This window comes from Ictalurus furcatus, chromosome 11, assembly GCF_023375685.1.
Source record: "Ictalurus furcatus strain D&B chromosome 11, Billie_1.0, whole genome shotgun sequence".
Lineage (NCBI taxonomy): Eukaryota > Metazoa > Chordata > Actinopteri > Siluriformes > Ictaluridae > Ictalurus > Ictalurus furcatus.
In genome coordinates, this window is record NC_071265.1 from 24,209,887 (window position 1) to 24,234,067 (window position 24,181).

The following is a 24,181-nucleotide window of genomic DNA, read 5'->3' on the forward strand; positions in this document are numbered from 1 at the left end:
TTGTAGATAGATTGGCATGGTGGAATTTGTTTAAATTATTATACATTATGTATATTTATACAGTATGCTCAAACATGACTGAAATAGCAGAGAGCATGAGGCTTTTACACTACTTTGGTAAGAGAAACTGGGAATAATTTTGAATAAATAAAACATTATGAATTTATTCATTTAAAAATGTGAGTGTGGATGGATGGTTGTCTGGACAGAATGATAAATAGGTTGTCGATAAAATGGAGAGATGGATGTAAAGGTATTTAGTTGAATTATTTCATTAATAAATTTATTTAAGAATTTTGATTTTAATTAACAAAGTGAAATTTGTATTGTCTTTAGAAGACATTTAAATGAGAAGAGCAGGTGTTACACGACACCCACATTATTTATGTAATCATACAACTGTCATTAATCACATTTGATACAATCTGCCTGCCAACATTTGTCAGTATTTATCCACACATAATCTTCATTTTTTATTAATCACTGAAATCATTTCAAATGCTTGGAATGACTCCAGTGTGTACAGTAATTTTGTCAGTGCTGTACTGTATGTCTCTAATGAAATGTCAGTGCAGTGGGGGCACAGTACGAGACAGAGCGCCACTCCTCTGTAGTTCAGTAAATAAACTAGACAAGAAGGCACTGCAAACTCCAAAAACAGTTTACCTAGTTACTGTTTGGCATCTCTTTGTAGGAAAGGGTTTTATTGTTCTTAATAGAACAGTTTGCTGCTCCATACTGTATGTGTGCAAAATAGCATGCATGGCATTTGCTTATATTCTAATACCAGAATAATTTCCCTCAGTTCAAGAGTCATCCCCTTTTCTGTAATAATCCACTTAATTTTAATCCTGTAAATCCACATAACACTGTCGTGTTAATTTCCTTATGTGAGATTCAGAGTGTACAAAAGGAAATGAGCTCCATATTTAAAGTGTTTAAATTAGTGCCAAGCAGCTCTGTGTGGAAACAGCCAGAACAGCCAGTTTTGAAATGCTACCATATATATATATATATATATATATATATATATATATATATATATATATATATATATATATTTGTTTTGGTGTGCTATGATCTCTGAAAGCTTTGAAGATGCCATTTTAAATGGAATTTTATAATACTTTTGCCAAGTTTCGTCTTTATATTTCAATTGTGGTTAGTATGGCTGTGGATTGTGGAGTTCTTCCTATTCTTGTGACATCACAAGTTTGAATCCTAATGGTGACACACCCAGAGAGCCAAGGGAGCAAAATTGCCTTTGCTGTATGGGTGAGAAGGATGGCATTACTGTTTATCCTCTGTCTATCCTCTTCCTAGTGACACTAACAACTCTTGGGCATCTGTAAGCTCGTGTATGTGGAAAAGGGTGTTAAAAGTGTCTTACACTGCCTTGTGACTCAATGTGAGCCGCAATTCAAAAAGATATGGTTGACGGCTTGACATGTCTCGATGAAATCACGTATTAGCCTTGGTTGGTAGCTGGCTGGTGGATGAGAACTGAGTCATATTCGTTCATATAAGGACTGTATGTTAGAGCTGCTTTTCGTTCTGGTGCTTAAAGCTGCAGTACTGAACTTAAACCTCTCTATCGCCATCTCTATTTCAAACATAAAACTGCAAGTTACTTTTTTTTTTACAGGGGTTGTGCTTCAGCACTGCTCTGCTGTGCAGACAAATCTGATGGTTTGAGGTGTATGTATGTGTTGTATATTAGCTCAAATACTTGACAACGGAGTTGTTGGAGGATACGGTTTTCTTGGAGTAGAGGTGAGTTGCTCTCTCTCATAGCTAGCAGAAAATAAGTGCAATTTACCACACTGACCATAGCAAAAAAAAAAAAGACAACATAGGAAACTCGATACCTAGCTGAATGAAGCTAATATTAGCTAGCTACTTATTGAGTCACTGATTGGAGAAAAAAGCCATCTCTGAATCACTCTTCAATCCTTTTAGATATCGGAGTTGTCGCCACCTCTCAAAAGCCATGCCGATATTTATTCTCGTTTTAGCAAGGGCTCTGTCGCTTTCCTTTTTTAACTGCAGGCTCTCTGGAGTTCGAGGCTTCTTGATTTTGACAACAGCTGATTCCCCAGATGTGAACGATGATTGCTTTAGAACTATCCAGATTAAAAGCAGCCATCTACAATAGATAACACATTTAAATTCTAAGCAACTTTTTTAAGGACAAGTTACAAACACTCCACCATCCTCAGTCCCCACACACGCGCCGGCTCTTCTTCTGTCTGTTTATGGACACGACGTAACCATGCAAAGATGAATGACGTCAAACTGATGTTTCCCATGAAATCTGTCCCGAAAGCTTAAAATGATAAATCACTATTATAAGCTTACCGTTGTGAATCGGGGTAAGGTAAGGAGACAATGCTGAACACTGATTTTTACCTACTTGTTCAATAATTGTTTTTTGTTCATTTTTAAGCCCAAAAAAGTTTGATACTGCAGCTTGAAGGCAGGTTTTTACCATTTAGGGCACAATTGGAGAGACTGAGAGATAATCACAGAGATCATCTAATAATCCGGTCATGTGAAAAAATAAGTACACCCCATGGAAATTGTCGGATTTTTTGACATATTTGGATGCTTGAAACAGCAGAAATAACTTCTTGTATGTGTTTTGCATAATTGTCCAATAGTCTTCCTGGAATATTTGATCACTCTTCCATGCAGTATTCTTTCACAAAACCACTCAGATGATGCTTATCCATTTTGAATTATTCTGTTTTTTTTTGGTCGACTCAACTGGTATGGGGGGTTGGCATACACCCAATCGCAATTCTTTATATGCATATATTTTATTATTCTCTCTCTCTCTCTCTCTCTCTCTCTCTCTCCCTTCTCTCTCTTTCTCCCTCTCTCTCTCTCTCTCTCTCTCTCTCTATATATATATATATAAATATATATATATATATATAGAGAGAGAGAGAGAGAGAGAACTTTGATCAACGTTGTACTTCAAGTACATGAACTGCTGAAACTTAACTAATGTGAAGCCAACATCATATTTATTGGAATAAATATTAGCATTTAATAGAAAATTATTTTTTTAAATGAGTAAATTATAGTTACAGACTGTGTACTCTCCTGACCTTTAACCCCACAGTGCACTTACAGGTCACCCTGGAAAATATTGTGCCTGCCAATAAAGAGCAACTTCAATGGATCCTATTGCATGTCTATGTAAAACTCCTAGAACTGCACATTCAGACACAGAGCCATGCAGTGACGGGTTAAATTGGAGCATAAGTAAGCGGGGTTAAATTGGAATTTAGGTGGGAGAACCCTTCTTCTTTCATGAGTGGAAGAGAACCATTCATTTGATGTGTTATTATATGAAATTCTCAACATTGACACAAAGATTCCAACTAAATGGTTTCTGTTCTAAGAACATATTTTTACTATCCCAAGGCGAGTGAGTGTTACTCCTCTGGGTCTTCTCTGTAGTTTATCCCCTGAGTTAAACAGGCTCTCAAACATGCGCATACAGGACAGCAGTTATTGTTCACAGTTGTTTATGTTTTTCTATTGTTGTTGTATGGTTTGTTTTCCGGTTATTGCTTACTCCAAATTTCTATTATTCATGCTCTTGCAACAATTTTTGCATAATTCATTTTTCAGCATAGACAATCAAAAGTTTATTAAACGCATGATCTCACTGTAAAATTGAGTGAATGAAAATTATCCTATCGTACTCCACACCCATTCTTTCTCCATGTAGCTATTCATTTTCTACTAATTTATTTATACAGAATAGATCTGTATTACATCATAGCCAAGTCTGCAGCTGCGACTATAGTGCATGGTCAAAAGCAACTAGGGCAAGAAGTCTCTGAATGTCTCTTAATCTAAGTACAGGTTAATGTAGATATGACCTAACAGCATCTTTTCTGCTTTCATAACATCATATCAGATCTCATCATATTAAAAGCAAATCTTTCCAGGTTTTATATCATATCTAATATAAGGATCCCATTTTGACTTGCAGAAGAAGTCAAAAACTAAAGTAAATCTAAAATAGAGTCAAATTAATTGGCTTTTGTTGTCAACTATAAACAATAGTTCACTGATTTGAGAAAGATTATATGGCAAAGACATATTTTGAAACACAGTTATATTGCTTGCTAAGTCACATTGGATTAAAGCTTGCCAGAAAGTCCCACAGGTCCCTCAGGAACTGAATAAACTTACGTTCTCCAAATTGCTTTTTGTTATTATAATTTGTGAATTAAAAACGACTTCTTTTTCCCAGCAGACCTGTTTTTAGTGTGTTTCATTTTTTCTTCTTCTGGGGCATAGTGGTAGAGTCCACATTAAAAAAAGTTCTAGACCACACCCCCTTCTACTTTAGATCCAAATATGAAAATAGATACAAATATTTGTGTTTTGCACAATAAAATAGAAGTACTGAAAATAATTATGTGAATGCTTTAATTTGTTGTTTTTGCAAGCTATACTGATTAACCTACATAGATACCTGTGTATAATATTGTCTGGAATGAAAAAAAAAATCTCATCCATAATTTATCAATAATATAATTATAATTGTTCAGCATAACAGTGCTCAAAGACTCTCTTATGCACACTTCTGTCTCATGGATCATTCTCTGTTTTCTTGCAGGTGGCCAACCTTCTGCGACTTTTTCAGATCCCCCAGATTAGCTATGCATCAACAAGTGCTAAGCTCAGTGATAAGTCCCGCTATGACTACTTTGCACGCACGGTCCCCCCAGACTTCTATCAAGCCAAGGCCATGGCTGAGATCCTACGCTACTTCAACTGGACTTATGTGTCTACTGTAGCCTCAGAGGGTGACTACGGAGAAACTGGCATTGATGCTTTTCAGCAGGAGGCCAGGGCCTTGCAAATCTGTATCGCTACATCTGCAAAAGTTAGCCGCTCAATGGATCGCTACAGTTATGAAGGAGTGATAAGGTCTCTGTTACAGAAGTCCAATGCTAAGGTTGTGATCCTCTTTACTAGAAGTGAGGATGCCAGGGAGCTTCTAGTTGCAGCAAACCGCATGAATGTGTCCTTTATCTGGGTGGCCAGTGATGGCTGGGGGGCACAGGAGAGTGTGGTGAAAGGAAGTGAGTCAGTAGCAGAAGGAGCGTTCACCATTGAACTTGCTTCATATCGAGTCGATAAATTTGCCGAATACTTCACACATCTAAATCCTTACAACAACACTCGCAATCCCTGGTTTCGCGAGTTCTGGGAGCATCAGTTCCAATGCAGCCTGCACGATGTTCACTGTGGGAAGCATTCACTCAGAGATGGCAAGTTTGAGCAAGAATCCAAGATCATGTTTGTAGTGAACGCTGTGTATGCAATGGCCCATGCACTGCACAACATGAGACAAGCAGTATGTCTAAACAACACTAAAATTTGCACTGCCATGAGACCAGTAAATGGAAAGAAGTTGTATAAAGATTATATCTTGAAGACAAAGTTTGATGGTGAGTACTATGAACGTAACTATTCGAAATTTTTGGTTCCCAGGGCATGTCAAATGATACTTTCAGGAATTCTTACCATTGCTTTTTGTTGTAAATATAAAGTGCAACTTTTAAAGTTTTGTTTTTGCACTCAGTCATACAAGATTTGAAGTGAAAGACTGAGGTTAAAGTTCAGAATGTCAGTGTCAGATTTTTAAACAGAGCTTTGGCTCACTTTTATTTTAATCAGAGCACTTTTCAGTGCATGTTCAAACTGTACCACAGTTTAAAAGGTCAGCACCCATTGATGGCAATTGTCTTGTTCAAGTCCATTGTTCAAGCTCACACTTCGTACACACACGTGTGTGTGTGTGTGTGTGTGTGTGCGTTGAAGCTCTGACAGCTCTGTCACTCAGTCTCTCGCTTACGGCAGGTTCCTGAAAGCACACAAATTATAAGACACAGATGAGAATAAGATACACAGATAAGACACAGATGAGAACCATCATACATTACCTGCCGGTTCAACCCGCCTCCTCTGTAGCCAGTTCTCAACCATTCCTGCACTGCCACAGGCAGCTTCAGTTTGAGGATATTTAAATGTAATTTGGGTACTCACAGATTGTAAAGCAAGCCATGACACGGAAACACCAGGGCAGCCAAAATCAAGTCAATGATTGGGTACATTGTAAAAAGGAGGTTGCACTGATGAGCTTGGCATAAACACATGATACAACAGTCAGAGATGTTTTAAAAATGCACTTGAACCACTGGTACACATCAATTGACAGAAAAAAAACAGGTTATAGCACTGTGGGCAGATGAGAAAGCCTGTACTAAAGACAAAAAAAAGTGTGAAGAAAAAAAATATCTCTTCATGATGCTAAACCACCTTACCTGTGAAAGATGTGGCTGCTAATAACAGCAGCAGGCTGTTTGAAGTGTGCAGAAAATATGCAGACAATCTTAGCTCAGATCCATCCAGCTCAAAATTCAGGATAAGGACCCAAGACAAATTATTAAAGCAATTATTTCTTTTGTCAGAAACAAAAAGCAGAATGTTCTTGATTATTCGAGCTAGTCAACTGCTCGAAATCCCTTTGAGGATGCAAAAGGCTCCTAAAAAAGCAGCAAATAAAAATGGTCTGACGATGTCTACAGGCTGCATACTTTAGCTAGTCACTGATTGCAAGTTATATGAAGAATATTTTGATGTAAAAGTATACGGATTTGTCCTACTATATACACTATTTGGCCAAATGTTTGTAGACATCTGACCATCACACCCATATGTGGTTCTTCCCCAAACTGTTACCACAAAGTTGGAAGCACACAGTTGTGTAGGATGTATTTGTATAATGTAGCATTACAATTTCCCTTCACTGGAATTAAGGAGCCCAACTCACATGTGTTCCAGCAAGATAATTCCCCTGTCTAAAATAAAATGGTCCAAGATTGGAGTGGAAGAACCCAAGTGGACTGCACAGAACCCTGGGCATGAGGATGGAATGCACTCTGAAAGGGAACCCAATTCATCACAGGGCACCATGTACACACACATTCACACACTCATTCACAAGGCAATTTATAGTAGCCAGTTCACCTACCCGCATGTTTTTGGGAAGTGGGAGGACACCCACCCACACACCATGGAGTCTAGCTTTAAGGTGGCAGCACTACCTACGGCACTACCATGCTGCCCTTTTTGATTCACCAACCCTGATTTAAATACCTTCAAATTAAAGATGACATTCTATACTTTACCTTCACATTGTTATTATTTCATTTTAAAGCCAGTGATGTTGCCTTGCCTATGATGTTGCATCAGCAGCAGATAAATATGATGCAATAGCTTGTGATACATGTCTTGGGAATTGTCAGTAACAAAATTGGGAGAAAATGGGTCAAATTAGGTAAACAAATGTGTTCTTGAATATGCATGTATAAATATACATGCTATTATGCTTTGTGATAAAAAAAAAAACTAGCTTAGTGCTTATTATTTGATATACAGTAAAATGTCATGCTTGATGCAGATTTTGCAACAAGAGCTTGAGTTATACGTTGCTGTGCAGTGAACATGTTTTTACCTTATTGTACTGACACAGTAAGAGCCTCTATCTATAAAACAGAGTGGTTCTATCCTGCTGGTTGCTCTTTTAAAGCAGCTTAATCTGAAAGATCAGTGGATTTGTAAAGCCATCTCTTTTGAGGAAAACCACTGTACTGAAATGAATTGGAGGCATGAATCAGGTTCACTGTTTTACTAGGGCAATCATTTTGATTTGTGCGTCTTATTAGCCAAAAGCTATCATACTTAAACAAATGTGAAATCAATATTTGTATAAAGATGTTTGGGGATGCTGAGGAAAAACCTGTTACCGTCATAAACCGTTTATTCCTTCCCACCTAAAGTGAAACGTTTTTGGTGTTCTTTTAAGAACTAGAAAATTACCTACAAAAAAATATGACAGTCTTGTGAATCCACTCATGGCCTCAATTATGTAAATGGACAGTTTGCACCTGTGTCCAGTGCATCTACAACCCCCCAAAACGAGGCTTTTGCGATTGTACTCTAAGTGCAGTGAGTGGATATTATATAAGGATTCCAAAGGCTTTGATATAATAGATTTGAAGCTCTCTCTTAAGCCTTTCTATGTTGCTTTGACATTCGCCACATTGGCTTACCTTTTGTCTTTTGCATCTACAGCTCCATTCCGTCCAGCTGACACAGAAACCATGGTTCTCTTTGATGCTTATGGAGATGGTCTGGGTCGGTACAACATCTTCCACTACCACATAGAGAACGGCACATATGTTTACCGTAAAGTGGGCTTTTGGGCCCAGAGTTTGAACCTAGATACAAATCTGATCCCTTGGGATAACCAGGTGATACCTACCTCTCAGTGTAGTGACCCCTGCAGGATGAATGAAATTAAGAGCATGCAGCCCGGTGATGTCTGCTGTTGGATCTGCATCCCCTGCCAGCCCTACCAGTATCTCCTGGATGAATTCACTTGTGCAGAATGCAGTTTTGGTCAATGGCCACTGGCCAACCTGACTGGCTGCTATGACTTGCCTGAGGAGTACATCAACTGGGAGGATGCCTGGGCCATTGGACCGGTCACCATTGCCTGTTTAGGGATCCTGTGCACACTCTTTGTGATTGGTCTCTTCTTAAAGAACAATGAGACTCCTGTAGTTAAAGCTAGTGGACGAGAACTTTCCTATATTTTACTCCTGGGAGTGCTCCTCTGTTACGGCATAACTTTCATCTACATTGCCAAACCTTCAGTAGTAGTGTGTACATTACGTCGTCTTGGGCTCGGTACCTCCTTTGCAGTTTGCTACTCAGCACTTCTGACCAAGACCAACCGCATTGCCCGTATCTTCAATGGTGTCAAAGATGGTGCACAAAGGCCAAGGTTTATTAGTCCAGCTTCACAGGTAGCTATTTGTGCTGCTCTCATTTCCTGTCAGCTGTTAGTGGTGATGGTTTGGCTCTTGGTAGAGACACCAGGTGTAAGGAAAGAGGTCAGTCCTGAGAGAAGAGACATAGTCAGGTTGAAATGCAACAGCAAGGACTCCAGCATGCTAATTTCACTGACCTATAACTGTGTCCTCATTATCCTCTGCACCTTCTACGCCTTCAAGACCAGAAAGTGCCCAGAGAACTTCAATGAGGCAAAGTTTATTGGTTTCACTATGTACACCACCTGCATCATCTGGCTGGCTTTCCAGCCAATCTTCTATGTCACAGCCAGTGACTACAGGGTAAGCACATTTAACACAGCTTTTTTTTTTCACCTTTTGTGTTTCGGAGTTACAGCAAAAAGAAATTAATGGAACTATAATCCTGATCTTTAAACTAATCTTAAGGCAAACAAAAGCTTTCTTAAAGTCAAGATTGTAATGAGAATTGTCATATTTTTCTACATTTCCAATTGTTTACATACAACCAGCAGTCACACAGAAATAGTTGCTTTTGTAGTTTACATTTGAATAATGTACATATACACTACCAGTCAAATGTTTGGATACTTAACAAAGCTTTGCACACCCTTGGCATCTTCTCAATCAGCTTCATGAAGGAGCTTCAGCCAGGAGGCTTTTCTTAAAGTTCTCAAATAGGTCGAGCACTTGTTGTCTGATTCTCAGAAGTTCATTTATTCCTCTCCAGTAACTACTTTATTCTGGTCATGATTGTAATGAATCTACTGGGAACAAGGACACACACAAACACACACACACACACACACACACACACATTTACATTAATTTAGAGTAGCCAGTTCACCTACTAGCATGTTTTTTAAAGTACTTGTTTTAAGTAAAAATACTCATTAAATATACAATTTGATTAAATGACAAATTAGTTATTTATTTATTTTTATTTTGGCCAATAACATCACTATTTACATTTGTCTTAGAAACAAAATTCAGTCATAAGCCTTTCTCAAAATATCTTTAACGAAAAAAATAATATAGGTAACTCAATTGAAGGTAACTTAAATTAAGGTTCCTTAATAAAGCAACTAACACTTATATTGATTGATGCTTTTAAATAATAAACTAAAAAGGCAAAGTGATGAACACCTGCGTTAACCAGGGAGTCACACCCGTGTCCGTAACTACAATTCCCATGATCTTCAGTCTGCAGTCTTTCAACAGGAGAAGTCCCCTGTTCTCACTCTCACCTGTTCACAACCTCTCACACTCCCATAAATAACCTGGAGAGACAAACAGAAGTTTAATACTGGCCTTGCACCTGTGATGATGTTGAGTCCGTGTTCTTAGCCTGTTTGGCTCTTTGTTTTGAAATTTGCTTTATTATAGCATTATCCCATTAGCCTTGTCTAGTTCTAGCTTAATGTACATTTTTCCAGTTGTAAATCACCAAAAGAACTAAGGCTGAAGAGCAAGTTTTAATATTGAAATATTCATATAATAATATTTTTACTTAATGTATGTGGATGTTATTTTTAGTCATGGTTTGATTAAATATTAATCAGTGCAGGTGATTCCTTTAACATTTAAACAAACTTCAGTTAATACATGTGTTAAAATGACACAATTTATTTATTTATCTTACTGCAGAAGTTTATCAAAAGTGCACTTCTCAGTCAGCAGCTGACTGGTCAGAATGTGTTGATTAATTTTCTGTAACTCCATGGCTCTGGCAGTAGTGCTTACTCGTGAGTTATTAAATGACACTACTGATATGCTACTTGCATGGCATAATTTATATTACCTTTAGATTTATGATTTATTAATGTCCTAAGACGTGCTACTATGTACTTGTTGCCGGTATCTTTCTGAAGCCTACTAATTAAGACCCAGAAGAGCTTATGTGCTTAGTATGGCCTGGATTTACAAAATCGCACATTTTTAATCGAATTTGCAAGCAGAAAGCATATCTTTTAACACAAACATGTCTATTTATTGTTATTCTGTTCCCCACATCTGCAGTTCAGACAGGTTAAACTGTTTTTTTTTTGTTTGTTTTATTTGTTGTTGTTGTTTTTTTAATCTTTGAGGTTGGCTTTAAGGTAGCTGTACTGAAACAGTTACTACGTATGTGGTTCAGTGAAATATTTTTTTTACATTGCATTAAAGCTCATCCCACTGCAGCCAAAATAGCACTGTTAATCTCTTGAAGTATTTTTAATAAACCCTTTTGTTAAATTCTCTGGCATGACATTAAACATTTTTTTCCATTCAATTATAGCAGCTGTGCTTAAAGAATTGCTTTCACAGTGACTCAAAGCACACGGCATACAGAGACAGAATGGCACATCTCATTTCCAATTGAAATATTACAGTAACCTTTTGCAAAATATTCATTAAAAAACTTTTTTTTATTAATATTAGTGTGATTCCATGGTAGTGCCTTGCTACCAATTCTTTGAGAAGCTGTCTATATTGAGACAAATGACAAACCTTTCTGACCCTCCTTTCAGCAGGAGGCAAAAAATGTTATAGGGCTTTTTGACCCAAGATTACACAGTACCCTCCACTAATATTGGCACCCTTGGTAAATATGAGCAAAGAAGGCTGTGAAAAATTGTCTTTATTGTTTAACCTTTTGTTCAAAGATTTCACAAAAACACTCTGCTCTCATGGATATCAAACAATTGCAAACAAAACACAGGTTTATCAAAAAATATATATATATATCTGTGTTAAATATTGGTGTGCAGCAATTATTGGCACCCTTTGCCAAGATTGCACAGCTATGAGTCTTCTCCTATAATGCCTGATGAGGTTGGAGAACACATGGCAAGGGATCTGAGACCATTCCTCCATACAGAATCTTAAAATCAACCTTAAAAGGGTGTTGAGCATCACAAAGTGGGAAGTGGCTACAAGAAAATAGCACAAGCATTGAAAATTCCCATTTAAACCATTAGGGCAATAATTAAGAAGTTCCAGTCAACTGGAAATGTTATGAATCAACCTGGAATTGGACGTGTATCTATATTGTCTGAAAAATATCCAAAAAATATCCAAGGATCACAGCTGGAGAATTACAGAAGTTAGTTAGTATCTTGGGGTCAGAAAGTCTCCAAAACTACTAAATCTGAAGTCACCTACATCACCACAAGTTGTTTTGGAAGGGTTTCAAGAAAAAAGCCTCTACTCTCATCCAAAAACAAACTCGAGCGTCTTCAGTTTGCCAGACACTACTGGAACTTCAAATAGGATTAGGTTCTATTGTCAGATGAAACCAAAACAGAGCTTTTTTGCAATAAACAACAGAGGTGGTTTTGGCGCACACAAAGAGGTAGCCATATGGAAAAGTACCTCATGCCCACGGTTAAATATGGTGGTGGCTCTTTATTGTTTTGGGGCTATTTTTCTGCCAGAGGACCTGGACATTTTGTTAGGATACATGGCATCATGGACTCTATCAAATGTCAACAGATATTAAATGAAAACCTGACTTCCTCTGCCAGAAAGCTTAAAATGGGCATCTTCCAGCAAGACAATGATCCAAAATACATCAAAATCAACACAAAAATGGTTTACTGACCACAAAATCAAGGTCCTGCCATGACCATCCCAGTCCCCTGACTTGAACCCCATAGAAAACCTGTGGGGTGAACTGAAGAGGAGAGTCCACCAGCGTGGACCTCGAAATCTGAAGGATCTTGAGCGATTCTGTATGGAGGAATGGTCTCAGAACCCTTGCCATGTATTCTCCAACCTCATCAGACATTATAGGAGAAGACTCAGAGCTGTTATCTTGGCAAAGGGAGCTAGCACAAAGTATTGACTAAAAGGGTGCCAATAATTGTTGCACACATATATTTAACAAAGACATATTTTTTTTTGGATAAACCTGTGTTGTGTTTGTAATTGTTTGATATCCATGAGAGCAGAGTATTTTTGTGAATTTTTTGTAAACAAAAGATCAAAGTTTAAACAATAAAGATAATTTTTCACAGCCTTCTTTGCTCATATTTACCAAGGGTGCCAGTATTAGTGGAGCGCACTGTATACTTTTGTGTGTTGAGACTGAAAGGGAAGGGGGCATGATTTCTGGGGTATACATCGGCCTCATGAGGTTCTATGTGAATGAAAAATTCCTGGAACAGTACAGTAGTCTATCATGGAGTCTGCAATTCCTACTTTTTTTGCCTAATAAGAAGGATAGAAATTCAGACAGAAAAAAGCTGTAAGGAAACACTGCATGGCTGGTCTCACACACACACACACCACACAGTGCATTTATTCTGTGAGGTCAGATTCTCTTTGATCTGTAGGTGTATTATGGCTCTAATGGGCTTTCCCTTTCCACACAGCCAGGTAGATTAAAACAAAAAAAGAGAAAGATATGGCCTCCTGCCCTCTAAGGGTAACTTATGCAGCCATGAGCATGATTAGGGAGAGACAAAAAAAAAAAAAACAAGATGTCCCTGAGTATGTCTTTTCAAAACAATGAATGTGTGCTTGTGTGTATTTGGTGCATACAGTTGTGTGATGGATTGTTAAAATATGGTGAGGCCCATGCTTAGGAATCTACATGTGCGAAGAGAGATTTTTGGTGAGGAATGGGTGATTTGAGTACCTTTCAAGCTAACCTATCATTATAAGGAATTTTTGTATATTGTATAAAAATAGATGGGCTTTTCAGTGAGCCAGTAAAGTGAATTGAACTGAATTGAAGCTTCTCATAAAGGTGTAATAGGTATGGCCAGATGTGAGAAGCAATCTGTTATTTCCCCCATAAATGTATTTCTAAATTGCAAAGCAGTCAGATATTTGCAGAAAGAGGAACAAGGCTTTTTCCTTGTGCAGTTATTTGGGTTGCATTATTTTAAAGCCTACTGATTTATTGTTATGCAATGCTTGTCTTGCTGAAACTCTCTTGAACCTAATTAACAAATAAAAAGCAAAGAAAGGCATGCTCTGTGTGAATATAGTGTGCAGGTAAGACAAAATCTGTAAAAGGCTGATTCTGTAGTACTTTATTAAAGGTGTCATATGGTGCTTTTTAAAAGTTTTTAAAAGGTTAATTGGGTGTAATAGATGATGTTCAAAAAACACATTATTTTTCACATACGTACCTCTATTCACAGGCTGTCCGAAATGCTCCAATTGAGTTTCGGTTTCTCCAAAGCCACTGATTCCGAAAAGCCCAGAGTGCTCTGATTGGCCAGCTGACCCACTGCCTTGTGATTGGCCAAAAACCTCACGCATGTGTCCGAAATGTAACGCCCCGTCCCATAATGGCAAGCTTCAGCTTCCAAAGCTTCTGAAGCAATTCTAAGCTTCTAAGCAACACAGTTAACAACGTAGTCACTTTTACCATATCAGTTCGAGCCCGAGTCAGATTCAGAAAATGAGGATGATCAAGCAGATCAATCGGGAAAAACTTTGCAAGCCCAGCTTGAGCAGAACATTTCACAGTGGAAAGTTTCTATTTTGTAACTCTCTCTTTAGCTAGCACGTTAGCAGAGGTCTACAACTGAGCCCTGGGCCATAACACAAAACTCCACATTTGAACAGACAATAGCAGATACTTCATAACATAACCAAACATGCTTACAGGTGCTGATTCAGAAGTGCAAGATTGTCTGAGCAAAGTGGGAATCGCCCCATTTTTCAGGAGTAGCCATCGTGTATAGCCCAGGTTCAGAAAGCAGTCCTCCATAAAATGTACTGTGCACACTGATTCCTAATTTCGTCCATCGGAAGGCTAAACAAAGGGGTTTTGCTTTTGCATCAAAAAACACACCTTCTCCACGACATGGCACCTACACACTTCTTTCTTCGCACCTGTCTTTGGGTGGGATTATGCAAATATTTCAAATAGTGATGTAGACGTTTGCGGAAGTAACGTCTGGACTTCAATTGAGGCGTTTTTGGCAGGTCTGGAGCAGTGTTCTCTGTTAGATAAATAAAGGAATAAATCCCTTTGGGGGAGACTATGAGCTTTGTAACTTTGCAGATCTTATGCATGCACAAACAGATACATTACACACTAAAGGAAAAGGAAAACATTAAAAAGCATCATATGACCCCTTTAAGGTTGTAATAATAATAATCATCATCATAATATACATTTATAGTGTAAATATATTAAAAAAGGTCTGATAAGATTGATTGAGACTTGAGGTATGTGCATTAGTAAGGAGTTAATAATGTGAAATTGAACGCATCATTATTCAGATCTTAGACATAACTGTTGTTATTATGTTACTTTGAGAGTTGCATGGAAGTTGCAAGCGTGTGGCAGAAATTCAGTGCTGTAAAAAGGTATTTGCTCTGATTTCTTCTGTTTTTGTGTATGTATCATACTAAATTGTTTCAGAAATTAAAAATAATCTAAGATAAAACAAAGGCAACCTGAGTAAACACAAAATACAGTTTTTAAATGATATTGTTATTCATTGAAACAAAAAAGTTATCCAATACCAACTGGGCCTGTGTGAAAATGTATTTGCCCCATCATTACTAATTACACAAATCTATGAAACTTCATTCATAATGGGGTTCAGCTGGACTAGATGCAACCAGGCCTGATTACTGCAAACCCTGTTCAATCAAATCAGCACTTAAATAGAACTTTTTCAACAGCATGAAGTTGGTCAAAAGGTCTTACCCAGTAACACACTATGGCAAAAATGAAAGAAATTCCAGAAATAATGAGTAAGAAGGTGATTGAAATACATCAGTCTGTGAAGGGTTACAAAGATATTTCAAAGGCTCTGGGACTCCAAAGGACAACACTGAGAGCCATTATCTACAAATGGAACAACTTGGCACAGTAGTCAACCTTCCTAGATGTGGCCGACCTTCCAAAATTCCTCCAAGAGCAAAGCAACGACTCATCCAGCAAGTCTCAAAAGAGCCAAGGACAACATCAAAGGACCTACAGGCCTCTCGTGCATCAATAAAGGTCACTGTTCTTGACTCCACTATCAGAAAGACACTGGGCAAAAATGGCATCCATGGAAGAGTGGTGAGGTGAAAACCACTGCTAACCCAGAAGAACATTAAGGCTCGTCTGAATTTTGCCAAAACACACCTTGGGAGAATGTTCTGTGGATCGATGAGTCAAAAGTAAAACTGTCTGGAAGACAGGTGTCCCATTACATCTGGCGTAAACCAGACACAGAATAATACCTTTGGTCAAGCATGGTGGTGGAAGTGTGATGGTGTGGGGATGCTTTGCTGCTTCAGGGCCTGGGCAACTTGTAATAATTGATGGAAACATGAATTCTACCAGAAAGTCCCAAAGGAGAATGTCCGGTCTTCAGTCCGTAAGTTGAAACTCAAGCGCAACTGGATTATACAGCAAGACAATGATCCAAAGCATAGGATCCAAAGTCCACCTCTGAATGGCTCAAAAAAATCAAAATGTTGGAGTTGCCTAGACAAAGTCTTGAGTTAAAATAATCAAGATGCTGTGGCAGGACCTTTAACGGGCAGTTCATGCTCGAAAACCCTCCAATGTGGCTGAACTGAAGCAGTTCTGCAAAGAAGAGTGGGCCAAAATTCCACCACAGCGCTGTGAAAGACTGATCTCCAGTTATCAGAAGCGTTTGGTTGCAGTTATTGCTGCTAAAGGTGGCACAACCAGATTTTAAATTTATATGGGCAACTAGTTTTTCCACATGGGTGATAGATTTTGGATAACTTTTTTTGCTTCAATAAATAAAAACTGTATCGTGTGTTTACTCAGGCTGCCTTTGTTTTATGTTGTATTTCGTTTGAAGATCTAAAACTATTTAGTATGAGATATACACAACATCAGAAGAAATCAGCATGGTGGCGAATACGTTTTCGCAGCACTGAAGGTGCAAATCTGACTTATGTGCAAATTTGACCTTGAATTGAATCAGTTTTGTTGTGTGCTATCCTGATCGAAGAGCAGTGTTAAGTCCAATGTTTGTTGTAACCACAGTACTGTACATCACATTGAAATGCAAGGGTTCTTCATGCGGACATGTTAATCAAAGACACTGTTTATCACACACAATTTGTTATGGATAAAATTATATGCTACACTTACTTAAAGTGAGCCATAATAGTAATAATAATTAATCATTTATGCACTCAAAATCTTACATTAAAATCATGATTGAATCGCTTACGTCCTGTGTACACATTACAGTGTCAGAAATAAGTCTCTTGACCACATTAAACTATGTATGTTATACATTTATCCATCTATTAGCAGTGTACTCGACTAGCAATATACTAGATGTTTATTTGTAAGCTTGAACCCACTGAAACAGATTTTTTAAATTTCAGACAGAATAAAGTGGTTATTATAGCTATTACTATTGTAAGACTCCTATTAGATGTTTATTTGAATGCTTGCAATTTTCAAAAGTGTTGACACTGTTGACAGCAAAGAAAAAAAAAAAAACATGCAATCTGCTTCTTTAGTCTGCATTTTCTATCCCTCGATTTTTTTTTTTTACTTCAGACTTAAAGGCAAGTGCTTGTGTTTAAAGGCGGTGATCTAAATGGTATTGAAAAACCTCTACTCAAGAAAAATCTGACAACCTCAGAGATTACATATTGACTATAAATAGGAAGAATCCAGATGTATTACCTCCTAAACATTGTTACTTCACACACACTGACTATACACATACACATGTGCTGCTTTTGGAGATATGCAACATAACACAATTAAAGTTACTACTCTACTCAGATTTGAATGGGTAGGTAACAGTTCTCCCAATCACCTTCAGCTGCTGCTGTAATGTAATGTTTGCTTTGAATTTCTTTGTGTCCTCCAGGTTCAGACCACCACAATGTGCATCTCAGTGAGTCTAAGTGGCTCAGTTGTGCTGGGTTGCCTTTTTGCTCCTAAGATCCACATCATCCTGTTCCAACCACAGAAGAATGTCACCACCAGTATCAGGGTGGCCACCACTCGCTTCAGCGTGACCACGGGCCCCGGCTCCAGCCTCTCTCAAGGTACACCACCAGCACAGGGGCCCAGTTGTGCAACTTAAATACAGATCACCTCAATACAATTAATATCAAATTATGACATTTTAAAATCATGGGATCCTAGTGTAACTGACCATTTAATCAGAAAGGAATTTTTACACTTCTCTCAGACACAACCCAGTGATGTAATCATATCAGATTGAATATTTTTATTAGGCAGAATCCAATGATGAAATAATAAAGAAATGAACACTTCTCTCAGACACAACCCAGTGATGTCATATTTTAAGAATCAGACAGATCACAATTAAGTAGTAAACAGAATGAACATTTATCAGTCAGAATCTAGTGATGTCAAAATATCCAAACAAACACTTCTATTAGGCACAACCCTGTTATGTCATAACATCAGATTAAACAATTTCATCCAACAGAACCCGGTGATACCAGAACGTATAAATGTATCAGTCAGAATCCAGTGCTGTCACAATATCCAATAAACTATTCTTTCTGACAAAAACCTGTGATGTCATAATATCAGAATGAAATTTTTTTTTTGTCAGACTCTAATGCCATAATATTAGCGTGAGCAGCTTTATCAGACAGAAACTGGTGAGGTCATAGCAGAATAAATGTTTTATCAGTCAGAATCCAGAGATTTGATAATATCCAAAAAGGCAACTTTACCAGCGAGAACCCAGTGATGCAATACTATTGAAATGAATTTTTGATCAGTCAGAATCCAGTGATATTCAAATCAACGCTACTTTCAGGCACAACCATGTGATGTCATAATACAGTATATAAGACTGAACACTTGTATCATATAGAACCCAGGGACACATAATATCAGATAAATGTTTATCAGACAAAACCCAGTGATGTCATGATATTAGACTGAGCACTTTTGTAGACAGAACCCAGTGATCTTCTAAAAACAAATAAAGAACTTTGATAGATATCATATGTTGATCAATCATTGTGTGATGTCATAGAGCTAAAAAAAAAAAAAATAGTACATGACAGGCCACTATTTAAGTAACTGAAGTTTTTTTTTTTCTTTTTAACCGCTTTAGCATCCAACACTGTGTCAACAGTATGTAACGGAAGAGAAGTCCTGGACTCGACAACATCATCTCTCTAAAAGATGAGCTCTATCCATCTGCAAAATGTGGTATACAGATTAACTTCATCACTAGTCAGTAAAACGTGTTTGCTGATATTAAGGAGGCCCCACACAGTAAGGAGTGGCGCTTTCATTTTCGACGTGCTGTGGAAAAAAATCCCTCTTTTTCATTTTCTCTTGTTCTCTTGCTCATATTCTCACTCTCTTTCTCTCTCTACGGCTTCTTCTTCTGCTTCATCTCTCTCCCTCTCTCTCTTGCTCTCTCCTCTCTTTCTCTTTGAGACTAGTTAGAAAATAATAATGGGATTCCAGCGGAAGCTTGTATACCACTATTTTTTTATAGAACATATGATAAAGTATTATTTGAGACAGTAAAATGATAGTGAATCTGTTGTTCAATGTATCATATACAGGATGTTTTTAATTGTAGATTTTTGGTGATTCAGGTTCGTTGTTCCTTGTAAGTAATGTAAATAAAATGTGTTTTTTATGAATATTGAAATTCAAGGTTGATTTCTTTGTACATAAGGTGAGGTCAATGATTTCTGTCGTTTTAAATGTTTGCTTAAGCTGTCGCATTTCGTCAGCCATCAAAAAATATCTGGTCCCTCAGGTTTCTGTGGTATGCCAAGCTGTGTAAATGGGAAAGGAAAAACAAGCTATGTGGACCACAAACATCTAAATAATCAGAACAAGTCTCTCTGTTTGCCTGTCAGTCAATCTGCCTTACACTGCCAGACTCAGAAAGCTTCAGCTCTGGAGCATATTTTGGAGGGATATCTTTTTGGAGAATGCTACTTGAGATCTGAGGTCTGAATTGATCCCATACCTTAAGATAATCAAGGAAATGATATTGGACCTTATTAAATTTTGCTATTGTGTCGCTTGCCATCAATGGTTAGATTAATCATAAATTACTTAAGGTATATAATATGAATTATTTGTGCAAAGCTTTTCAAGAACAGCCACAGTAGCAAGAAGTCATTAATTAATAAACTTTAGTCTTTAGAAATCACTCAAAATGTGATAATTTTGTCAATTCTATGCTAATAGGAAATAGTACTATACACACAGTTGCAATCAAAATGATTCAACCCCCATTGCAAATCAGGTTTATTGTCAAAATTTACAGACTTTCAGCTGTTTGCAATGAACAAACAAAACAAAAGCAATTGAAAGAGTTCAACACAATGAATGCTTTGAATGAGTGACTTCCACAAATTCAATTGAAAATGCAACTTATAATGATTTCTCCAGTTTCAAAATTATTCAAGCCCCTGAATAGACTCTTTCACAACAACACTAATATGCAAAAACAGGTGTTGTCTCAAGCACACCTGATGCAACTAATCAAGGGCTTCATTAGTTGCACCATTTGTGCTTGAGCTGGAACACATGAGATACCTGAACTGGCTAGGGGTAGAAAATATATTAAATAACCTGGATGGGGCAGAAAAAGGAAGCTGTCGATGGCTGCAACCAGATTTCTGACAAGGCAGGTTGTGGAAAACCCTCGAGTGACTGCCAAAGACCAATAGCAAGACTTGGTGGCAACAGGCGCTGAGGTTTCAGTGAGCACAGTAAGGTACACAGTACTAAACTCATAAGGTTTCCATGCCAGAACTCCAAGATGTACACCACTACTGACCCAACAGCACAAGAAAAGTCAGCTCAAAATCATATAAATAAGCCACAGAAATTTAGGGATTCTGTTCTGTGGCATGATGAAACAAAACTGGAACTTTTCAGTGTCTGACTATGCATCTTGTTTGCAGCAGGGGTTGAATAATTTTGAAACTGGAGAAGTCATTATAAGCTGCATTTTCAGTTGAACTTGGGGAAACTTGAATAAGCATATATAAGCATATATACTATATGTAAGTGTATATATAGCATAAATATGTATAAGTAACACACACACACACACACACACACACACACACACACACAGAGAGAGAGAGAGAGAGAGAGAGACACACACTGCCATCTAGTGGCCGCAGCATATCACTGGAAATAGATGAGCCATTAGGGGATCCTTTCACTGTAGTGTTAATAACTGAGTGAAGTACTGGCATGTGAAATGTTTTCAGTGTTAACAAATATTATAATTTTTAATTAAACACAGAATGCTGAACACAGACATTCTAACAGCAGCTCAACAGTAATTAACCTGTACACTACCTGGTAAAGAATGTCCTATTGGTTTTCAACCTTTTAACAGCATAAACAATATTCATGAACATTTACACCCAAAATGATACTTATGTATGAAAATGTTCTATGAGCCCTGAACCAGCAGGGGTGGTGAGAATCACCTGGACACCTTCTTTTATTGTGTGCATCCATGCCAAGACCTTTTAATAATGCCACTGAATGACGCAGCCCTTGGAACCTTCCCAACAATATTCTTGCTGAGTCAGTACTGTTTCCGAGTAACGGGGAACCCCGGTCGTTAAAAGGTACTCAAAAATGTCATTAAGCACAATTATTATCTAATAGCAAAATAACAATAACATAAAAATGACAAATTCTTTTCACTTGTTCTGATCACTCATCCTGTATTATCTGAGACATTATATTCAGTTTCAGGGAAAAGTGAAGTAGTCGTACAGCTAAGTTGTGCACTGACGCCTTATTGAAATTCTCATTCTCCTCAGAAAGTGTACAACCCCAATTCCAAAAAAGTTTGGACGCTGCGTAAAATGTAAATAAAAATAAAATGCAACGATTTGCAAATCTCTTAAACCCATATGTTATTCACAATAGAACATAGAAGACATATCAAATGTCAAAACTGAGTAATTCTAATGAATTATGAATGAGAATATATAGAATATATAGAATTTGCGCTTATGTCTATACATATTTATACATCCTGTATATACTCTTTATATATCCCTGTATTGTTTAATCCTTACTATCTCTTTTAACTCTTCTTTCTTTTCTTTTTGTCTTTTTTTTTTGGCTGCTGCTGTGACACCCTACATTCTCCATCTGGGGATTAATAAAGTCTTATCTTATTATCTTATCTTATCTTAATTCTAATGCCTTTTTCTGATAACGCAGTCATCTAACGCATTACATTTTAAATTTATGTAATCTGATTACAGTGAGGCCTACTGATGTCAATAACATTATGTCATTTGTGTTACAAATGTATTGTTAAGAAAACAATATTAAGTAAAATGCATTTATAAAATAAATCACGTTTTGCCCCGAAGATTTTTTCTTAAAACCTATAACTTCATCAGTCCTGAATTATTTTTCCTGTTAGTGTAATATCAAGTCCTTTCATTCTCTCAGTCTTCTTTACTTTGTTTACTCTCTCTCTCTCTCTCTCTCTCTCTCTCTCTCTCTCTTTCTCCTGAGTGCTGTGGCTCCTGCACAATATTGACCCGACACCCCTGACAGTACGCACTGTGAATTACTATTACACATCTCTCAAGGTGACTCACAGCAGCTCAGCAACATCATAATACTATGGAACACCCTCTTCAGAATATTTACATAACAGTACCTGAGAGAGACACACAATAATTATGTTAGCTTGACAGAGCCCAAAATTGTGTTCATTATCTTCTTATTATTGCGGTGAGGGTAGAGTAAGCTGTTCATGTAACAGAACATGATACATCCGATTAAATAAGTGTAACTTGTCACTCATTCATGACGTTGCTGACTGATCTCAGGAGCTGCTAATCTTCTCTGCCATGGAGGGATCTTAGACCGACACCTTATCTTGGTTCCTTGAGACTCTGTGGCTTAAGATTTGTGGCTAATGACGTGACAAAAAGCTGCTTCTTGCCATCATCATACTCGGTCATCCAGGTTATGCCTCGATGCCGGTCATTTCTCAGAAGAGTCCAACGTACAATAAAAATTTACAATATATGTTACAACATAGTAAGAAAGAGAGGAAAATACAACACAGATTATTGCACTAAAGTTGTGTAAAGTGTAAAGTGTCCACGTGTAAAGTGTCCAAGTTGCAAACGGGAGCAGGGGGAAAATGATTGAAAAGTGTGTCAAGTGACTTGGTGATATTTGGGGTGCAGATGACCTGTCTACAGGCTGTTTAGGGGCGTGATAAAAACTCTGCAGATAAAAATTTTAGTCCTTTAGTCGGCTTGTCAGTGACAAGATGCTTCGAAAACATTTGCTGGATGGCAATCCAAAGAATAAACTGTGTGCTGGGTGATTCAGGTCTGAGGCGATTTGTTGTGCTTGCCTCAGACACTGTGACCAGTGGATGTCCTCTATGACTCGGAGTTTGTTGCGTGTGATGAGTTCTCCTATTCTGACTACTCTCTGGAGAACCTTGCGGTTGTGTGCAGAGCAACTACCATACTATACAGTAATACACCCAGTCAGGATGCTCTCTATGGTACAGTTTTTGAGTTCGGTCTAAACTTCTTCAGCTTCCGCAAAAGTAGAGCCTCTGGTAGGCAGACCGTATGATTGTGCTGGTGTGGAGGGACCAGGAGAGGTCATCAGTGGTATCACGTCACATACAGACGTGGAGCAGAAAAGTTCAGTAGACTTCTAGCACTAAATGATTGGTTAGTCTCTTGGTGTAATGAGCAGAATCTGGTGTTTGTCAATAACTGGAATCTGTTCTGGGAGCGTCCTAGGTTGTTTCGTCCTGATGGCCTGCACCCCAGCAGCCTTGGAGCGGAACTGCTATCAGACAACATTTCCAAGGCGCTACACTCCAAGTGACTGCCTAGCGTAAGTACATCTTCCAATAATAACAACATTCAGTATAATCAATGTTCAATTAAAAATCCGGCACCGGTAGTACATACTATAGAGACTGTGTCTGTTCCCCGAGCTATACAAATATATAGAAAATCTCGGAAAGTCTATCTTCGTAACCTAATTAACATAAAATTAAATCATATTGAATGCACAGCCAGCACTTTTGATCTGAAGCTAGGACTATTAAACATTAGGTCTCTTGCGTCTATGGCTCTTATTGTTAACGACATCATTACTGATCAGGAATGTAATTTAATGTGTTTAACAGAAACTTGGATTAAACCAAACGAGTACATAGCATTAAATGAAGCCAGTCCTCCTGGATACAGTTATGTACATCAGCCTCGTTCAACTGGTAGAGGAGGAGGTGTTGGTCACATCCATAGTAAAAATCTAGTCGTCACACAAAAACCTAAGCATA

At 37.8% G+C, this 24,181-nt stretch overlaps 1 protein-coding gene across 1 annotated transcript in view; it reads left to right on the forward strand.

The window, feature by feature from the left end:
• Positions 1 to 19,869, forward strand: part of grm2a (glutamate receptor, metabotropic 2a) — a 30,397-nt gene extending 10,528 nt beyond the window's left edge. Inside the window, exons 2-5 of the mRNA XM_053636698.1 lie at positions 4,643 to 5,480; positions 8,170 to 9,233; positions 17,720 to 17,900; positions 18,953 to 19,869. Coding sequence (XP_053492673.1) covers positions 4,643 to 5,480; positions 8,170 to 9,233; positions 17,720 to 17,900; positions 18,953 to 19,020 — 2,151 coding nt within the window. The 3' untranslated portion in view covers positions 19,021 to 19,869. The remainder of the gene's footprint in view (positions 1 to 4,642; positions 5,481 to 8,169; positions 9,234 to 17,719; positions 17,901 to 18,952) is intronic.
• Positions 19,870 to 24,181: the final 4,312 nt, after the last annotated feature.